This window comes from Cyanistes caeruleus, chromosome 1 (assembly GCF_971803275.1).
Source record: "Cyanistes caeruleus chromosome 1, bCyaCae1.hap1.1, whole genome shotgun sequence".
NCBI lineage: Eukaryota > Metazoa > Chordata > Aves > Passeriformes > Paridae > Cyanistes > Cyanistes caeruleus.
The window spans coordinates 106,752,553-106,770,700 of record NC_141701.1 but is presented as its reverse complement, the minus strand read 5'-3'; the positions used below and the strand labels follow the sequence as shown (position 1 = coordinate 106,770,700).

At 36.4% G+C, this 18,148-nt stretch overlaps 1 protein-coding gene across 23 annotated transcripts in view; it reads left to right on the top strand.

The window, feature by feature from the left end:
* Positions 1 to 18,148, top strand: part of BBS9 (Bardet-Biedl syndrome 9) — a 291,318-nt gene that overhangs the window by 173,048 nt on the left and 100,122 nt on the right. For 4 of the 23 annotated variants that reach the window (XM_086847736.1, XM_086847719.1, XM_086847711.1 and 1 more), the window contains one exon: positions 12,982 to 13,584. The exons of the other annotated variants lie outside the window; for them this stretch is intronic. In XM_086847736.1, the coding sequence (XP_086703862.1) occupies positions 12,982 to 12,986 (5 nt within the window). In that variant the 3' untranslated portion in view covers positions 12,987 to 13,584. Of the gene's footprint in view, positions 1 to 12,981; positions 13,585 to 18,148 lie in introns of those variants that run through there. 23 annotated transcript variants of the gene reach the window in all.

Genomic DNA, 18,148 nt, shown 5'->3' with positions numbered 1-18,148 from the left:
ATATTGTTTATATATTGGAGTAATAACAGCCCTACATTTTCAACATGCGTGAGTAAGGTACAGATGGCCTTACTACTGTTATTGTAATTATCATAATCTGCTGCACTAGTAATCATTTGGATACAGATGTTTTTGCCAATTACAGCAAAAGTATTTGCAAAGTACAAAGCAATTCACTTTTCCAGGTTAGACAGTATAATAGGACAGAAATAAATTGTAATACTGACTATTGTACATGAGATTAAATAAAAAGGAAATGTTTAAGTTATGCTAAAGATAATCTTGAAAAGAATGTCGATACTGTCTGGAGTGGGATTTCATGCCCATAGTGAACTTTCTAAACAATCAGCTGTATGAGTCAGTCCTGTTGGCAACACATCCTTTTCAGCTGGTCATGGCTGCAGTCTTGAACCTGAACTTCCGGTCTGAAGTTTGGTTACTACACTCATGGCAAGAGTAGAGAACAGACTTTTTTTAAAAAAATCATTGAAGGCCCAATTAACAGGGCTCATCTGAAGGGATAATTGTGATGCTGACAGTTTGACCACAGTTTCAAGCATTTTGACAAGTGACAGTATTTTGTCATTGGGTAACAAAGAGACCTGAATTAGAAAGAAATCTGTCAAAAATATGGAAACTTGTGATGGCCTCAGGTAAGTGAAAGCTCCTTCAGACCTAACCTCATTAGTTGCTCACTTAGGTATTTCTCACTGATGTATTGTGGTATTATGAGACTAGATCCTTGTTTCTTTCTATATGGACTTTGCTATGCAATAGGAAAGATACCGGGAGCCTGCAGCTGGGCCCACCTAATACTTTAAAATTGCTAAGCTAATTGTTTCCACAAGAAAAGGTGCAAAGAAAATCACTGGGCTACAAAAAGCCTATTTTTCTGGAGAGAGTTAAAGAGATTTATGGAGGTTTTCTTTTCCACAGAGTCTGTTTTTCTAAAGAGCAGTACAGCTTAAGAGATTAATGTGAGAATTCCTTCATTAAGTCAATACCAAATGAAGTGCAGTTTCTCTTTTAGCAGGAGCTTGTATATACATCTCCTCTGAAATGTAATATAGCACATGAGAACACAGCAAGTCTTTTATATGTTCTATTATTTGCAGCTTGTACTATATTATAATGTATATTGCCAACTGCAGTGAGTAAAGAGCTCAGCCTGTGTGTTTGCACCATACCAACAGTTGGTATAGTGTTCTACAAAATGCTTTCATTCTGAGGTTAAAAAAAGTGTCTGATTAATTCCACTTTGTTTCATGACTCTCAATGTAACAAAGACCTGAGGACTACCTTACACTCTGCTTTGTGGGTTGTTTCAGAATTTTCTGTGACATCACAGAAAATACGGAGGAATTGAACAAGTCATGGTATAGAGAACCTGACCCTTTTCCTTCAAATTTGGTGGCTTTAATAGAAAGAATTGTTTGTGTCAAGTATTTTGTTTTGCTTTATTTTTTAATGGAGAGAAAATTCAAAGGCAGTCTTAAAATTATTAACAAAAGGTTGCTACTGATGCAGTTAAGGAGCAGCAAAGAGTGATACAAAGCATAACAACATATTCACGGACATATCCAAAGCTTTCTGGAATCTATCAAAAGGCGTTTCCGTATTTTTAACCATGCCTAAGCACGAGAAATCCTGATGGATAATGGAAGGATAAGACGGTAAGGAGCACATAAAAGTTAGGCTGAGAAGAGAGAGTATGCTAAATATGAAACAAACCCAAAAATCAAATCTAAACACATTTTTAGGAATTATGATTAGGTTTTGTAGGCAAGAAAGGTAAACTGTAGCACAGTAAAAGGAATAAACAAAAAAGAGAGACATTTAAAAGCTTTTTTTGTGACTAAATGTAGGTTTTCATATTTCCTTGGCAGTTTTCTTGCATAACTATGAGCTTAAGAGAAGTAGATGATTGTCTATCACTAGGATTCATTCACGCACTTGTCTTCTGCAAGTAAAGATGGGCAGGAAAGAAACTAGTCAGACTTTTCTGTTATTTGTTGCTGCTTACTTTTTATCTGGGTAGGTGCAGATTAATACTCTATTTTCCTTATGAATGTTTATAAGACTTGTGTTGCTTTTGTTTCCTCACACCAGTTATTTCCTCCACTGCATCAAGTGTTGCCATTTAAAGTGCATACTACAAATATGCCCAGCATTCTGTATTTTTTCTCATGGAATTGGACTGCTGGCTACTGTTTTCTTTAGCTTGGGTGAAATATTTTTACTGAATACTAAGTAAAACTTGTTTCTCAACACAAGTGTTTATCCTGTGTTTACTAATGCATTACTGACTCTCCAGTTCTGCAACACAAATTTTGGTACCTAATTTTTTGTTTAACTGGGAAAAAATAATTTTTGTTCAGAACATGGATAGCTTTGAATTTCAAAGAATTGACATTCTTTGGATTAGTGCATTATTCCTGGCTTCACTTCTTTTGTCAGATCTTCATTGGTTTGTGAGATAGTAAACAGATATCTGTGCTACTTTTTTGACATTATAGAATAGTACATATAAAATTTACATTCTGTTATTGATTCTTTATGTTTATTTGTGTTAGATATTAATGGTTCATATTTGTTAATGCCATTCTTTGAGAACCATAAGCATTTCATTCTGTTCTGGTTTCTAACAAGGTGTTATTATTAAAAAAAAGCAGGGGGAGAGAGAGAAAAAAGGGACAGATAAACTCATCAATATATTATTTGAGTGCCTGCTCAACATTCCAAGCCAAGAAGAATTTAGATGCTGCCAGGCTTATTGAATCCTGCTCACGTTCTCATGGCCTGGACAACACAGTTGGCAGACAGACATTTTTGGCTTCTGCCATCCACCTTTGTATAAGAGAGAAAATTAAATCAGAGGCATTCAAAAGGACAAAACAGAGCCAAACACTCCATTGTAACATCTCCTCTACTGCTGAAAACCAGTACTGCAAATTTCAGGAAATCCCAAAAACTCATTGAGCACTCCAAGGAAGAGTTTTTCTGATGCAGAAGCTTGGAATTGAAATTGTATGCTTTATATAAAAGTCAGATTACACTTAGTAAGGGTTACTTCTATCCTAAAACTGTTTCATTACCTTTTTTAGAACCCTAAAGTTAATATTTTTGTAATCATTTGATATATCAGATAAGTATTAGTTATTTGTGAATTCCAGGATGAGCCTTTAAAATGGTTTTCCAGGTCTTTTTTTCCAGGGTATACAAAATGCCAAGTCTTACTTTATAGCTTGTCAACATTGGCCACCAAATGGAGATTAGCTCTAGATCTTTAGGAACTGTTTGCTGGAAAAAAATGACATTGTGGAGGTGTTAGAGGTTATTTTCCAAAATATCTTCTTTTAGAAGTAATTTTAGTGTCTTGCGCCCCTTTCTCCCCTCACCGTTCCAGAAGGCAGCCATCCATATTATGAGCTAATGGCTTAAACGTTCTTTAGAAAAAAGAAAAAAAGGACTGTTTTTGAGATACAGAATTGCATGAAAGCACCTGAAACTGCTAAGATCAGTTCTCTCTCCCTGAGGGCTGACTCTACAACCCCCTGAAAAATAAGGGATTTGAATGGAAACAGTGACTCTCATTTAAGGAACTGCTGACACGCCTCAAAAGAGGGAGCACATTCCCACATGCTTCTTGTTGGAGAGTGTTACTGGAACTGCAAATAAGTTTTCCATGTAATTTTGTGGAAATTGTCAGTGCCATTATAAGTCACTTTGGAACTTTGATAGAACTTTGAATTATAAGAAAATGGATATTATTGGTAATATGGATGATGTATATTGCCAGTTCACATCATCTTAGTTAAATAATATTGTGAATAGTATTGAAATATTTCTGGGGTTGGAATCACAATATTTTTCCTCTTAATTATTAGAATGAAATAGTCAAAATGCTGCTGCACCATCAAGTTTGTACCACTCACAGCTTTTGCATTGAGGCAATTTGATTGCCATGCTTGTACAGGTGGGCGATACTGTGATGCTGCTGTTGATATGTCTCAGAAGAGGCTTGTACCCCAAATCCCAGTAGTCTATTGTAGATAAAATTTTTTCTCACTTTGGTCTTCTGGAGCAGTACACATTTTGGTCATGCTGGCTGTAGTTCTTAAAACTGGTTACTTAAAAATTCTGATTTTACATTTGTATGCCGTAGTGTTAAGAGCTCTTCCACAGTTTTTTAAATTCTCCACTCACTTCTCCAGAGTGAACATAGGCCTAATCCACATTCTACTTTTAAAAGCAATATCTTTTGGGGCCACATCCCTGTGTGCTGTCACAACCATCATAGCTGATGGACTATCATGAGCTCCTTGGTTCTTGAATTGGCTCTCATTGCCTGTGGTTGTGAGATGCAGCACACGTGACTATGTTGTACCTAATACTTGAATCTATCATATTTTTAACTTCTCTGGAGAATTAAATGTAGTAGTTATTGTCACTTTGACTGTAGTTATGCAGGTCTTCTGATGACAGATCAATTGTAATGGCAGAATTCAAACGTCAGGTTTCCAGAACAGATTCAAGTTCACCATACTGATGAGGGTGATTGGATGACTTTGTTAAGGAATTGTTTAGTAACCTGGGACCAAACAATATTCCACTTAGGAAGATTTCCACAAAAGGGACAAGGAACAGCGGAGCAGTAGCAGTAGCACTAGCCCTTGTTATTAAAATCAGCAGCAATCAATGCAGTACTTATAACTTACCCTGAGGTAATGTCTGCTAGGCACATTCTAATTCTGAGTTATTTGGTATTGTTGTGCTCCACAGAGTATCCTCTCAGCTATTTCACCTGTTAGAGTAATTATGTCTTCCTGTGGTTGGGTGTCACCCTCACCAATTTACTGTTAAGCCTAGTGAAATGTTTCCAAAAGTAGGATATGAGGCTGAAGTAGGAATGAATGAAAAACAGGGTGAGTGCTGAATTTTGTAATAACTACTGGAACATAGAGCCAGATGACTCCTGCTGCACGAAGCAGTGCATGAAGCAGGTGTGTCTTCCCAGCCTGTTGTTAGTGTATGTCTATACCCACGTGTCAAGGTTAAGCGGTAGGTTAGTGCACAAGGCTGAATAAATTTAGGACATTGGAAACATGGGCTGGAAGCAAAAATAGTCTGTAATTCCTAGGACAGATTTTGTTTTCAAAGTTTGGTTCACTTTTAAAGGAAAAAATAGAAAGATGTTCCAAAATGTTAATCTGAACAGGGTATGATATTTGGAGTGATGTTAGAGCTATGTCTGATTCCTTTCATGGTACCCCCAAAGCAAATGTATTATATCACTTAATGAAGACACATTTCTATTATTAGTATCAAGTTATTTTACAGCCCACATTGCCTCACAGGACAAGGTAAACCAGAAAAGAAGCCCTGTAGTTCCTTAGCTTGCTCAGTTTCTAAATAGAGTAAACAATTTTGAGGCACCAGTAGGCTACATAGCTTTTCAGCTCACTGTGTAGTTACTGTCTAGCAAATAAGATACTACTTAATAAAACCTGAACTCTTGTAGTTGTCTTTAAAATTTCTTTAGGGCCCTTGCCCTGTAGAAGACCTTTGCCTTCATGTTCATAATTAGGTTGAATCAGGATTTATTTTTTCTAAATTAATTTTGGCTCATAGATGTCATAGGTGTCTTCAGATCTAATACTCTGAGTGTCATGGACAGAGTGGTGATCTGTGTAGCACTGTACAATACCCCAGCCATGCATTAACACCCTGGAGAATACTACTTTAAAAGTTAGAAGCTAAGATTATTTTCTGGAAAATAGCCTTAGAAAAATGCAACTTGAATTTTAATTTGATCTCAATCCCATTCAAAAAAACTTAAATTTTTTAAAAGTTATGTGTAAGAAATAGTAAAATTATATGCAGTTAAGGCCAGAGGTCTCCTGTGGCTCTATTTATCAAGAAAAATTTGTTATTTTCTGGCTTTCTTCTGTTGTGTATATTCCAACAAATGTTATATTCTTCTCATGTTTATGAGTGCTAAAAAATTGTCACTTTGAGCTTGGAAACTGCTGTCATTGCTGGTGAGAAAGATGAAAAAGAAGCAAGGTAAGAACAGAGGATAGAAGACAATAGTACAGTAGAAAATACATTAAATGTAACACATCACATGGATATTAATTCTCTCCCCTGTAGTCATAATTGAGTAAAGTTTTTAAGTGTGAAAAGTGTGATTAAAAACATGTGCATACTTTCCTCTGGGCTGCACTGCTAGCAGCATTAAACAAGCAATCACTGCAACAGTTCCTCAGGCCTCTTGCAAAATGTGCCTAAAGAGATAACTTCTGCAGAGCTAGGCTGTCAGCAGTACTCAGGGTAGCTAACTCTAAACAAGACTGGTTGTGTCCAAATGAGCAGCAGCCTAGAGTGGGGAGGTTGCAATGGCTTTATCTTCTTATCATCTCAGTCACCAAGTGTTTCTCCATCCACTGGTGCCAGCACTATTTATAATGATCAGGTGGGCAAGGCAGCTTTAGGGAGCTAAACGGATCGAAATTTCAAAATGTAGTGCAAGCTGTTTTTTTTCTAACCTTAATCTTTATCCATATAGTTAGACCATCAGAAGGGAAGGTTACTGTCTTGTGGTGTCACTGAACTGTGTGTCCACAGCTGCAAAATTGCTAGTTCTGCTGTAGGAGAGGTTGGTATGTGCATCATGATGCAGGGAGGAGAGCATGAACATTCCTGTGGCAGCAGGCCATAGCTATGTGAAATTAAGTATAAAATGTGATCGCCTTCTACCTTTTGACTCAGTCAGCTGTGTGAATTCTTCTCATAGCAGCAGGAGCATGAATGCTGGATCAAGGAATAAGAGAAAGGGGAAGCCGCAATTAGCCCAGCTTGCGTTAGCCTGTGCTGTCACAGTAGCTTCAACATAATCAAACCCTTAAATAGGAGCTCTGAGAAAAGAACCCAGAATGCTAATAGGATATTTTAAATTGTGTGGTTTGCCTTATTAAGTGTAGTTGTAAAGTTATTCTGAGCTCTCTTACCTAATGAGCCGGTGCTAGAAGTACTAGTTTATTTTTATGCCATGGAAGGTGGTTTGTGTATGATGGGGAGCCTCTTCATTCTTGTGTTTGCAGTCCATTGTGCCAGAACTCATTTATACTTTTTCCTGGCAATTTTCTCACAGCTCTAAAATTGTGGACACAGGACCTAATCCAACAAAGTTTTTAAGCACACATACTGCCAAGCATATGTAGTCTCACTGGACTCACAAGGGAGTATAGTAGGCAAAGTGAAAACGCCCTTTGGTCTTTCTATATCAGCTGTATTTGGTCCTCCTTGGAGTAGAATTGGTTGTAAGCCTGAAAGAAATGTCATATTAGGACAGCTGCTTCTCCTATTCTCCTTAGCATTTTCTTGGTTTTGTCAAATGGAGAATAGGTCAAGACTTCATCATGAACACAAAGCTAAGCCAACACATAAATACCCTTGAGCAGCAGTTTTAACATTTTAGAATATTTATAGCTAACAGTGAAATTTTAGGATAATAAATTGTTGAAGATCCTTGTTAGTTCATTTTCTATAAAATACAATTTTTATTCTGGATTAATTCCAGATGCCTGAGCAAAGACGAGAGATCTATCTGGAATGGTCTAAATACCCTCTCCCTCTCCCTCTCCCTCTCCCTCTCCCTCTCCCTCTCCCTCTCCCTCTCCCTCTCCCTCTCCCTCTCCCTCTCCCTCTCCCTCTCCCTCTCCCTCTCCCTCTCCCTCTCCCTCTCCCTCTCCCTCTCCCTCTCCCTCTCCCTCTCCCTCTCCCTCTCCCTCTCCCTCTCCCTCTCCCTCTCCCTCTCCCTCTCCCTCTCCCTCTCCCTCTCCCTCTCCCTCTCCCTCTCCCTCTCCCTCTCCCTCTCCCTCTCCCTCTCCCTCTCCCTCTCCCTCTCCCTCTCCCTCTCCCTCTCCCTCTCCCTCTCCCTCTCCCTCCTTTTTTTCTTTTCTGTTATGAAAAGCAACATGAATGCTGAAGTGTCTAATTTTCGGAGTAGTAGCTTTGAGACGTACTTGGTTCTTATATCCCAAAAAGAGGTAAAGAAGGTGGAGGGGCTCTTTCTTAACTCTGAGCGAAATATTCTGCTAACTCTTTGAAAGTAGGTCTTTCATTCTTGTCTTCTCACCATTATCTGCTTGCATAGAAAAATACAAGTTGTATTTGACTTCCTGAGGTAGGTTTTAAAGCCGTTTTAGGTGTTTGGAATGTGATTCTGCTAGATATATATTATTGTCTATATTGCATATCCATGGTGATGTGCTTTGTTCTCTATTTTTACAGCAAATGGGATGAGTTTTAAAATCTGCAATATACATTAAGCAATGCTTGTTGCCTGATTTTATCATAGGTAACAGTTTCAGGGGAGACTATTCTTGGCAGGCATTGCTTGAAGTAGAATTAACAGGCTCATCATGATAGAGATATAGAGATCCCCAGAGACCTTCTCTCTTTGTACAGATATAAAATAACTGCCAAAACTTTCCATAAGAATCTCTGTATAGATGTTTCTTTTTTTTTTTGTGAACTTCTTTTCTCCCAGAAAAATATATATCTCTCCTACCTGTTCATATCTGTTTGTCCTGTCATAAGACACCTCTTTCCACCTGCCATTCCAGCTGAAGCTGGAATCATTATTTTTGAGTTCTGGCAAGAGGAAATTTGCCTCATGTTGAGATGAATTTGAGATATTTGTAAAACATTTTCTTTGCTTTCAACTTAGATTTACAGTCAATAGAAAAGGGAATCTTGGTAAGATTCACCTTTGCTGTAGTGGCAGAATATTTTTGATACTGGGACAGTGATAAGAAAACTGATTTGTTAAGTATTTTGGTGATATAAACATTGACATTGGACAAGTCCTTTTTGGCATAGACTCAAATCTTTTCTCTTGCCAACTAAGTTTGGGCATATTAATTTTGTTTAAGGGTAGTGTACATTCAAGTGAGATCAGAAACAGTCTATCATGTTGTGACCGAGGAGCCTTAGGGTCAATGTGCTGAATACTGATGCTTTAAAATTATTTGATCATAAATTTATAGAGAGATAGAATATATTGAGCATTTATAAACTCCAGTTTTTTAAAGACTGAATAAACTCTGAATCTATTTTCAGTTTGCTTAAGTCTTGTCCTGTGTAACAGACACCTGACAGCAACTCTTGGTTTATCTTGGGCCAGTGAGGGATAACAACATTATATGGAAATATTTTTCAAAACCTAAGGATCAATTTAATTAAAATTTTAATAAAAAATGGAGAAAAATATTTTCAAGTGTCTGTTCCCCCACACTCCCTTTCAGGATAGTGTAAGACAGAGCTGCATAACAAATTTGGTGTTCTTCTCTTTATTTCTTCCATGCTGTCTCAAATCATTGCCATGGTTTTAGATGATGTGTTAATGACTAGGTATTTAATAGAAAAGGCAAAAAATGGTAGCCAAGTACCTGCAGTTTGACAGGAGTGAAAATACAGGACACCAACAATGGGAGTGCAATATCAAACACAAGTAGTACAGTTTTGTTTGGGTAAAGCTTGATCCAACACAAAAAGGATGCCAATAGGAAAGTGTAAACTTTTCACCTTTGGAGTATATGCAGAGATCTATAGTGTGCTTCAATGCTGTGCTTGAAATCTGAAAGTATATTCAGCCAAGTGCATTACTAAGCATGTGGTAAAATAAAGAAAACAATGCTAAACATATGTGTAAGACACTCCTTATTGCTTATGTGACTTGATATACATGTCCCCCTACTTATGTCCCTTAAATTCTACTGAGCTCACAGCAGTGGAATGAGGCAAAGCTGCCAGTATTTTATATTTCATTCATTAAAACTTTAAACAAAAATGTCTTAGTAAATTATGAACATTTTAAATCTCTTCTGGAATGAACCTCTGAGTTATTTTAGGTATAATTTATTATTTGAAGGTTTGTGCCTGGGTAGTTTTGAATTCAGCATCAGGATCTGTGTAAGATTTATGCAGAGCTATTCATATTTAATTGGAATGTTTATCCAAATATTCTTGTTATTTAATTAATCTATTAGATTTGGAAAGAAACAGACTTTTGCCTTCTCCAAAGGTCAACCCTACTAGATACCTAGCATTTTAAAAAGACTAAAAGGGAAGACAAGTTTCTACTGTCTCTAGTGAATCCATAGGTCAGAGTTTTGTTCCACTGACTTCACTATTCAGTACAGCAAAAGTAGATGGCAAAATATTTTCTTAAATTATTTTGAATGTTGCTTGTGTTTAGTATATCATAACATCAATATATGATCATTCATACCACTGATAGGTTGTCTTTTAAATTAAGTACACTTCAAATCAAGCCCAAGAGCTTTGACTGCTCACTTTGGGCCCCACAAAAGTGTTTCAATATCTGAAAAGACAACCTGAGCTTTGGTTCAGACTTCATCATTCATTCCACCTACATTAGCAGCTTCTGAAGACTTAGTGAAGAAAGCAGTTTCCTCTAAAGAACTAGTGAAGATACCCATATCTACCCATATCTTTCCATGGATGGTTTTGGAGTTTACTCTGGTGCCTGAATGCTGTGCAGGGGGCTGCATGGCACTAGGGGAAGCTCTAATAGGTTCAGGTACTGCCTTTGCTTTGGAACTTCTCATGCCGTGCTTGCACATTTTGCTAGTCCCACTTCAAGCAGTTCTGTCAGCCACTTCTCTGTGCAGCTGCAAAAATATTTGAGTCAGTCCTGGAAAGTTAAATGATGAGGGCTGGAAGAGTGCTGTTGCCTATTTCGCAATGAGTATTGTTTATGCTCTTTGACTACATTTGTAGAAGTGTAGCATCAGCAGGTTTCTCTCTGCCTGGGGCTGTGGAGACCAAGAGCTCTCAAATTCAGATTCCAAAGAGCAGGAATGAGTAACAGGTTCAGTGTAGTTTGTAAAGTTTACACTTCAGTACATAAAAGCAAGTGCATGTGACAGTAGGCATAATTTGTGGTGTAAAAAGTGATTGTAATGGCTGTGCTGAGCAGTGCAGGGCAAAAACCGCTCAGCATTTGTGGAAGGAAACAGTTTGTGTGGAGAGCTTGATGTTCACACTATCTATATTTCAGGGTGTTCACTTCCGACTCTCTCTAATCTGGTCCAATGCACTCCATTAGTGGTTGGAGTACATTTTCTAGCATTGCTCCATCTAAAAGGACTCTCATCTGTATTCTCTTAGTTCTGTGATATATGAACTGCAGTACAGAAATGGAGATGACTTCAGAAGCTCACTTCTGCTCCACATTTAATCTGCAATGTAGATACATCCAGTGTATGTCACTGATAGCGGCAACAGAATTAACTGAACATGCTATTCATTTTTTACTCATATTTGAGTAAATCATTTCAGTAATTGGTTTTTAATTATTAAATATTCAATTTCTGCATATGGTATTTAACCTTTAAACAAAATATTTTCTTACAGTAATTCCAATTGTTTTCATCTAGAATATTTTGTCCTCCTGTTTCTGTTTTTACCTGAGTACTTCTTGTTATGGACCATTCAAATATTGATTGTATTTAAGTGTATTCCCACATTCAAGTAAAAATTGAAAAGCATATTTTAATCTCTAATCTCCCTGTTCTTACCTACTACCTATAGCTTTACCCCTGTTTAGAATAGGAAATGTTGCTGCATTTTGATATATAACTTAAAGGAATTTTTCTTAGTGCATCTATCACTGCTTTATATTGTTATTAATTGATTTTGTGTGGAAATTTAGAGCAATATGAGTTGTAAAAAAAATTTAACATCCATGTCTGGTAAGGGCTATTTTACTGTGTGAAGAACTGGCCAAATGTGTCTTTATCAACTAAATGAAACATAAGCTGAATTTTTAAGTATCCAAGAGATACCTGCAGTTTGATCTATGATCACCTTTTGCAAAACTACAAGTGTACCTTTTTGATAAAAATTTACTTCTGACTGTCTTCAATATTGGTTTAGTTTGCCTTTTACTACTGTCCAGGACTTCTCCCTTCTAAGGCTCTGAAACAGACTTTGCAAAATTTATCAGCTTTTCATTCTGTTTTGTGGATGCCTGGTAAAGTTGATCTTCATGCAGCAGTCACAATTACATTTGCCATTCAGTGGGTGCATTTTTCATACAAGCAGAATAAAAGTTAACTATGTTGTGTGCTGTGCAGACTTTTTAATCTACAAACCTTTTTATAAATCCATAAATAGCAATAATCAGGAGACAATGAAATTTTAGAATTCTTCTAGTCTGAGAGTCAAGCTCTAGTCAAATATTATGGGAAGTTTTGAAAGTCTCAATATAATTTTGAAACAAGCTCTTTAATTTATTGCTCAGGTGCAAAGTTTTGCAGTACGTTTACACTTATCCATCAATGAAGTGAACCTTTAATAACATCCTCAGCACACTTGAGGATCTGGGTACTGTTTAAGAAAGAATGACTTGCTCGGTACTTGCCAAATATATAGACAATTAGATTTTCATGTGGTTGGGATTTTTTTATTGGGTTCTCATTAATTTTTTTTTTTTTTTTCATATTAGATTCCTGTAAAAGGTTATTGTTTTTCTGACCAGCTAGAACTTTGATATGACTTTATCCTCTATATGAAAGCTTCCCCTGTACGTAAGGTCAATCGAAAAATATTTACTATAGCCACTTATCCTTACTGCCTCTTTAGACTGTTACTTTAACTTTTCCCAGTCTGATTTAAACTTATTTCTATGGAGAAAGGAAAAATACAGCTGTACCTTATTAGGTACAAAAGCTAAAAGGCCCTCTGATGCAAGCACATTTCCTTTAGACAGAAATTATTTTGGGAAAAAGTGCTTCTTTGAGGGCGTCCTCTCTTAGGCATTGCTGGTCTGACAAGCAAAACCTTTTCTCAGAAGAATGATGTATAAGGGATGAATATAATTTAACTCACTTTTTTCTTAATTGAATTGAAATTTTCTTTAATTTTATATTCTCTCATCTTGTTCTGCAGGATAAAAAAAAGAGGCATACTTAAGAAAAAAAGAACAAAAACTTGGAAGATTCATTATAATAGTGTTTAGGTTGAACTACGTATTTGTAATCACTTCTAGTTTCATCATTTGTATGCATGTTTTTAATATTACAAATGGAATATTTAAATGTTGTAGCAAACTTCTGTGCTTGATTTGGGTACTGTTCATAAAGCTATGACAATAAGTTAGTTTATAAAGCAGTGATGCTATTCTTAGATATGTGGTTTGCAGAACTGAGGCCCGAGCTATGTTCTGATCTTTTTACTTTGTCCAGTAAATATTTATCTCTGCCTTTTGGTTTAAATGTAGAAGTATTTTGAAGCTAAAGCACTTCACTGCCACTGGAGAGCTGTGCTCTTGAAGTGTTTTGTTGTAACTTTTTTGAATTGCAGCATTCATAGTTGTTCTTATGCAGTGTACCATGAATTTTTGGTTCTTTATTATGTTTTAATGAAGTATATCAAACTGTTTTTTGAAATGATGTGTAGGACAAACCCTAATTTTTTTTTTTTAAGTGTTTTTGTAGCTTAATTTTTCTATGAGTTGGTATGTGAAAAATAAATTATCCTCTCTACATAAAATACTGTATCTCTTTTCTGTGCTTCCTTTTGCCCATATTCAGTTATCATAAGGAGTGCTGTATATTTCACTGATTCATAGGCTTAACAGGAGGAGAAGTTTAAAGACCTACATCAAGAAAAGACCCAGAAAGCAACCATATTGATTTGATAATCCACCATAAAACTTCATAATTTTGATTCAACAGAAATGTTGCAGTAGTTACAGAGAGGGGTTCTTTGCTCTATCTCCACATTGTTCAGGTTGGATGGCTTCATGAGTTTGAATTTGTCCACAGGCTTCTAAAGGGGAAAAAAAAAAAAGATATGGCTTTATAAACCTGGTGGCTTTAAAGAAGAGCACATTACATCTGTGCTGGTGCAGTCCAAAGTGATTTAATAACTTGATCCACAGAACAGGGAAACCTCAACTAGAGTTTTGGTTTAATCAAGTTTGTAGATTAATTTGGCTCACTTGGATCAGATCTGTCACAAACCTATATGGGAGATTAAAAGCATATCTGTTACTGATGAACCTCTTACAAGTCCCTTTCATTTTAAATTATTTTCTGTGTTTCATTCTAAAAGAAAAAAATCATTCTATCAGAAAAGCCTCTGGGCACTGAAATCTCAGAGAAAGTATAAGGAACTCTCTCTCTTTTTTTTTTTTTTTTTTTTTTTTTCCTTCTTCTTACCTTAAAGGGTTGTTTTTGAAAGATGACCTATAATTTTGTAAGCACAAATTTTTTTTAGCTGTTTAATTGCAAAGCTGTGTTTTGGGATTTAGTCACCTACTCACTTGATTGCACCTGCCTACTAGGTAGTTAAATGACTAACCCCCTTAATCTGATTCTCCAGTTAATTGCAAAAAGAACTCTATTAGAGTGAAATAGTGAGGATTGAAATAAAAACAAAAAATGGTGCTAGATTTTCTTCCTCTGATATTTTTATAAAACACAGTGTAAGGTTGTTTACCAAGATTTTATTGCTGTCTCCTCTGGCTGCAGCCTTGACGAAATTTAATTTTATTAGTAAATTTCACTGACGTTATGTTTTCTGACATTTCTTATTTTGACTGATAATGTTGTATGAAAAGGTCTCTCTGTGTGGTGTATTTAACTGTGGTGGAATTTTACTTTCCATTTGTATTCACATATTTTTGTTTTCTGTCATACAGGTGGTATGTTAAGTGGAATAAATGGTTGCAGTGATATTTTCAAAGTTGCAGTCACTGTTTTACTGGTGTGTTTAATACATGTTGGAAACATGACTTTTTTTTAAAAAAGAGACCAGCTTGTCTTCAGTGCTCCTGATTCATAACCCATTATGTCCCGCACTAAAGATAGCCTTGCTCATTTACGCTGATCTCATTCCAGGAATGTGTTGTGTAACAGCTGGCAGTGCACAACCAGAGGCGTCATCCCAAGCGCCTGCAAATTATTTCAGCAGAGGCTGTGGTCTCTTAGTACCTTGCATGCAGAGTTTGGCATTTCCTAACATATGGCACCTACTGGCTGTCCTCATACCCTCGTGCTTTTATATCATCTATTAGCATGGTGCTGAGCCAAAATTTTAAGTGGTTTGTATTCTTGTTGATGTTGTGTGTTTGTTGCAGTTATTTAAATAGGCAGGAAGAGAGGTTTCTCCTGAGGTATGGAAGCAGCAGCAAACCCTATATCTTCAACTTCCTGCCAGAATTACTTTTCCTCTACTGTCTTTCTCAGTTTTCTTCCTCTGAAATGGTATTCCAGGTTATTGTTCTCTGGGCTGTGTGATTGACAATTGCTGCCTGTTTTTACATAGGCAATGTCATGAATAGTGATGGGGGGGGGGCTGCAATTACAAATAACGTTCACTGAGATACCATACAGAATTTCTTCCTGAGGAAAGTAGTTGGTTTATCTTATTTTTTTTTCAGGTCCTGTTACTGTACAGTGTATACTCTTTGACAAAGCAATCATGAAAGGACACAATTGACAATAATTATTTTTCAAGAACAACCTAGATTTTTATTTTTAAGGCATATATACAGTAGTTTTTCTGTCTATTGTATTGCACAGTGGTGTAATATATTTTCTTGGTGGGGTATTGTACTGAAATTGATTTCACAATGTTTGCTGAAGGAAAAATTGGAAACACCTGCTTTGGTGTTTAAAATTGGACCTGGACGAAGTGGACAAAATTCCTAAGAAAACAGTAGTGAGCTCATGCTCTACATTAGCCTTAAAGATGCCCTAAATGCACTAAGAAAGTTTGTTGGCCTGAAAGTTCCCTTATTTCACTACCCCTTACCTAGTAAGGGGAGGCGGGGAGGGAATATGCCTAAAAATTCCTGGAGCTGCATTCTTTGAGTATTATTAAAATACACCCACAATGTCTGATTCAGAGCACAGCTCAGCATAACACTATACATACTCAAAATCTAGAGAGGTTTTTTAACAAAGAGACAATGGCTGTCTTCAGTAGAGACTTCTGTCCTTGACCTATTCCAAATGGAGAATCTTGGTAGACAGTCATGCTTTTGATAAAGAAGAGGGATGAAGTTCCAACACTTGTTTTTACATGTAATTACAATATTTCCTACTTGCTGTCCTTTTTGGCTCTAAACAGCTTTTTGGGGTTTTGGACCCTTTACTTTGAAGATATTTTTCTGTGTCCATAGACTGCATTAGGCAAGTGATCAGGACTGCAGTCTGGTATCAAATGTCCAACTAGGTATTTCAACCCTTAATTTAGGGATTCCTAAGAAGGTACTTCTGGATATCTCCCATAATTCTAATTCAACTTGTGACACTTTGGCTATCCAGTCTGCAGAATCAAATGTAGAATAAATTCAACTGCTATGGTTTTGCCTCTTGTTTTTCCAGACTGATTTTCATATCCAGGTATGCAAGTACACTTACTGACTTAATTTCCTCTGGGTTTGAGTTTGTCCTGCATGTACATATGAATGCATATGTCTATGGAAATTTTGGAAAGGATCTGAATGCCAAGTAGAGGGATAATTAGTTCTAAGGAAGGGAAGGATAGAGACAAGCAGCTCTCAGGTGTCTATTGGAGGTGTCAGGAATATAAGAGAGGTAGATGAATACAACTGGGGGCACATAAAAGAGCAGTGAGGGCAAGAGGATTCATCTGGGGGGAAAAATGTGAAAATATGGAGCCCATATGGAGTTCTTTTAGCTGCTTTTCCATTGCTGAGTTCTGCCTTGTTTTGGTTTATAATGATTTTCCAAGTACAACATACTTAAAAATAAATCACTGTTTTCATCATAGTTTATGCACTTGCAGTCCTGATTCTGTTTTTAAAGTGCAGCTGTTGAGAATCACTCAAGATAGCTTACATTTCTTTGTGTTTTCCCTGATAAGTTATAGTTAGGTTTTTTTGCCTGCTATATCTCACACAATGTCAGAATTAGACTTGTAAAACCTATTAAAATGCAGCTGACAAGCAGAACTAATAATTCTTGTGGGTTGTAATGCATTAAAAAAAAAAAATTGGTCTTATTTCAGACTCAGTTTTTAGGCTGACTGATCTGCTCCCTGAAAAGTGTGCCTGTGGACTTAAGATCAAAACACTAAAAGATTGTATGGTCATATATAATATTATTCTGTGGGGAAAAATAACCATTAACCACACTGGAGGATTAAATTAAGTCCATTAGGGAAATAGATAACTATTTTTTAAGAACTGTCTGTGAAGCAGCATCAATTAGTCTAAGATAGTAGTCCTGCTCATGTGCAACTCAGTTGAAGGGGCCTGTTTAAATTTTTCTAGCAGCTAAAACTATGCTTTTGATACCATTAACACACAATAAAAATCTTTTCTCTATCTCTCAATGCATATGATACATTACTGAATGGATCTTCTGAGTAGAATATTCAAACAAAAAAACAACCCTCCAACTAAACAACAAACTAATTAATCCTCTACTTTCAGTTTTTTCTTAAGTTATACTATCATCAACATTGTGAATTCTCATACTTATGGTTTTAGACCAGTAAAAAGGTCTTATGTTCCCATTCATTCAAGGAACGCTGTGTAGTCAAAACTTCCCTTGATGCTATAGCTTTTTGCAAGAGATGCTTGAGGTTGGACTATAAGATCTTTATGTTCTTTGGCAGTTATAAAACTACAAGAAACAACCACCTCTATGACAAAACAGACAAATTTATAAGTTGTTCTTAATTTTTCTCTGTGTAAGTTGGATACGCTCAAATAATTTTTAAAATTGTTTGTGCATGACTTGGATTGTGCTAACTTTCAGTCTGAAGAACTGGTTACATTATATGAATGGAAATGGATTGGGCTGATATAATTCTAGCTTATCTTATTATTATGGGTGCCTTGTCTGATTTTACGTATGTGTGTTTAACCAATCATCCTGTATTTTCTGTATTTGAGGAGGTTAAAAGGAAGACTATATTTTAGACTGTGAAATTCCATGTTTAAGCAAAAGATAGTTGGGTGAAATTGAAGTGAATTGGGAGATGACTGGATCTTTGAGTTACTTGAATAGACTCAGAGATTACTACTTTCTTTGCCTGCTGATCTTTTGCTGATCTCCCTTTTGTTGCATGTGTTGTC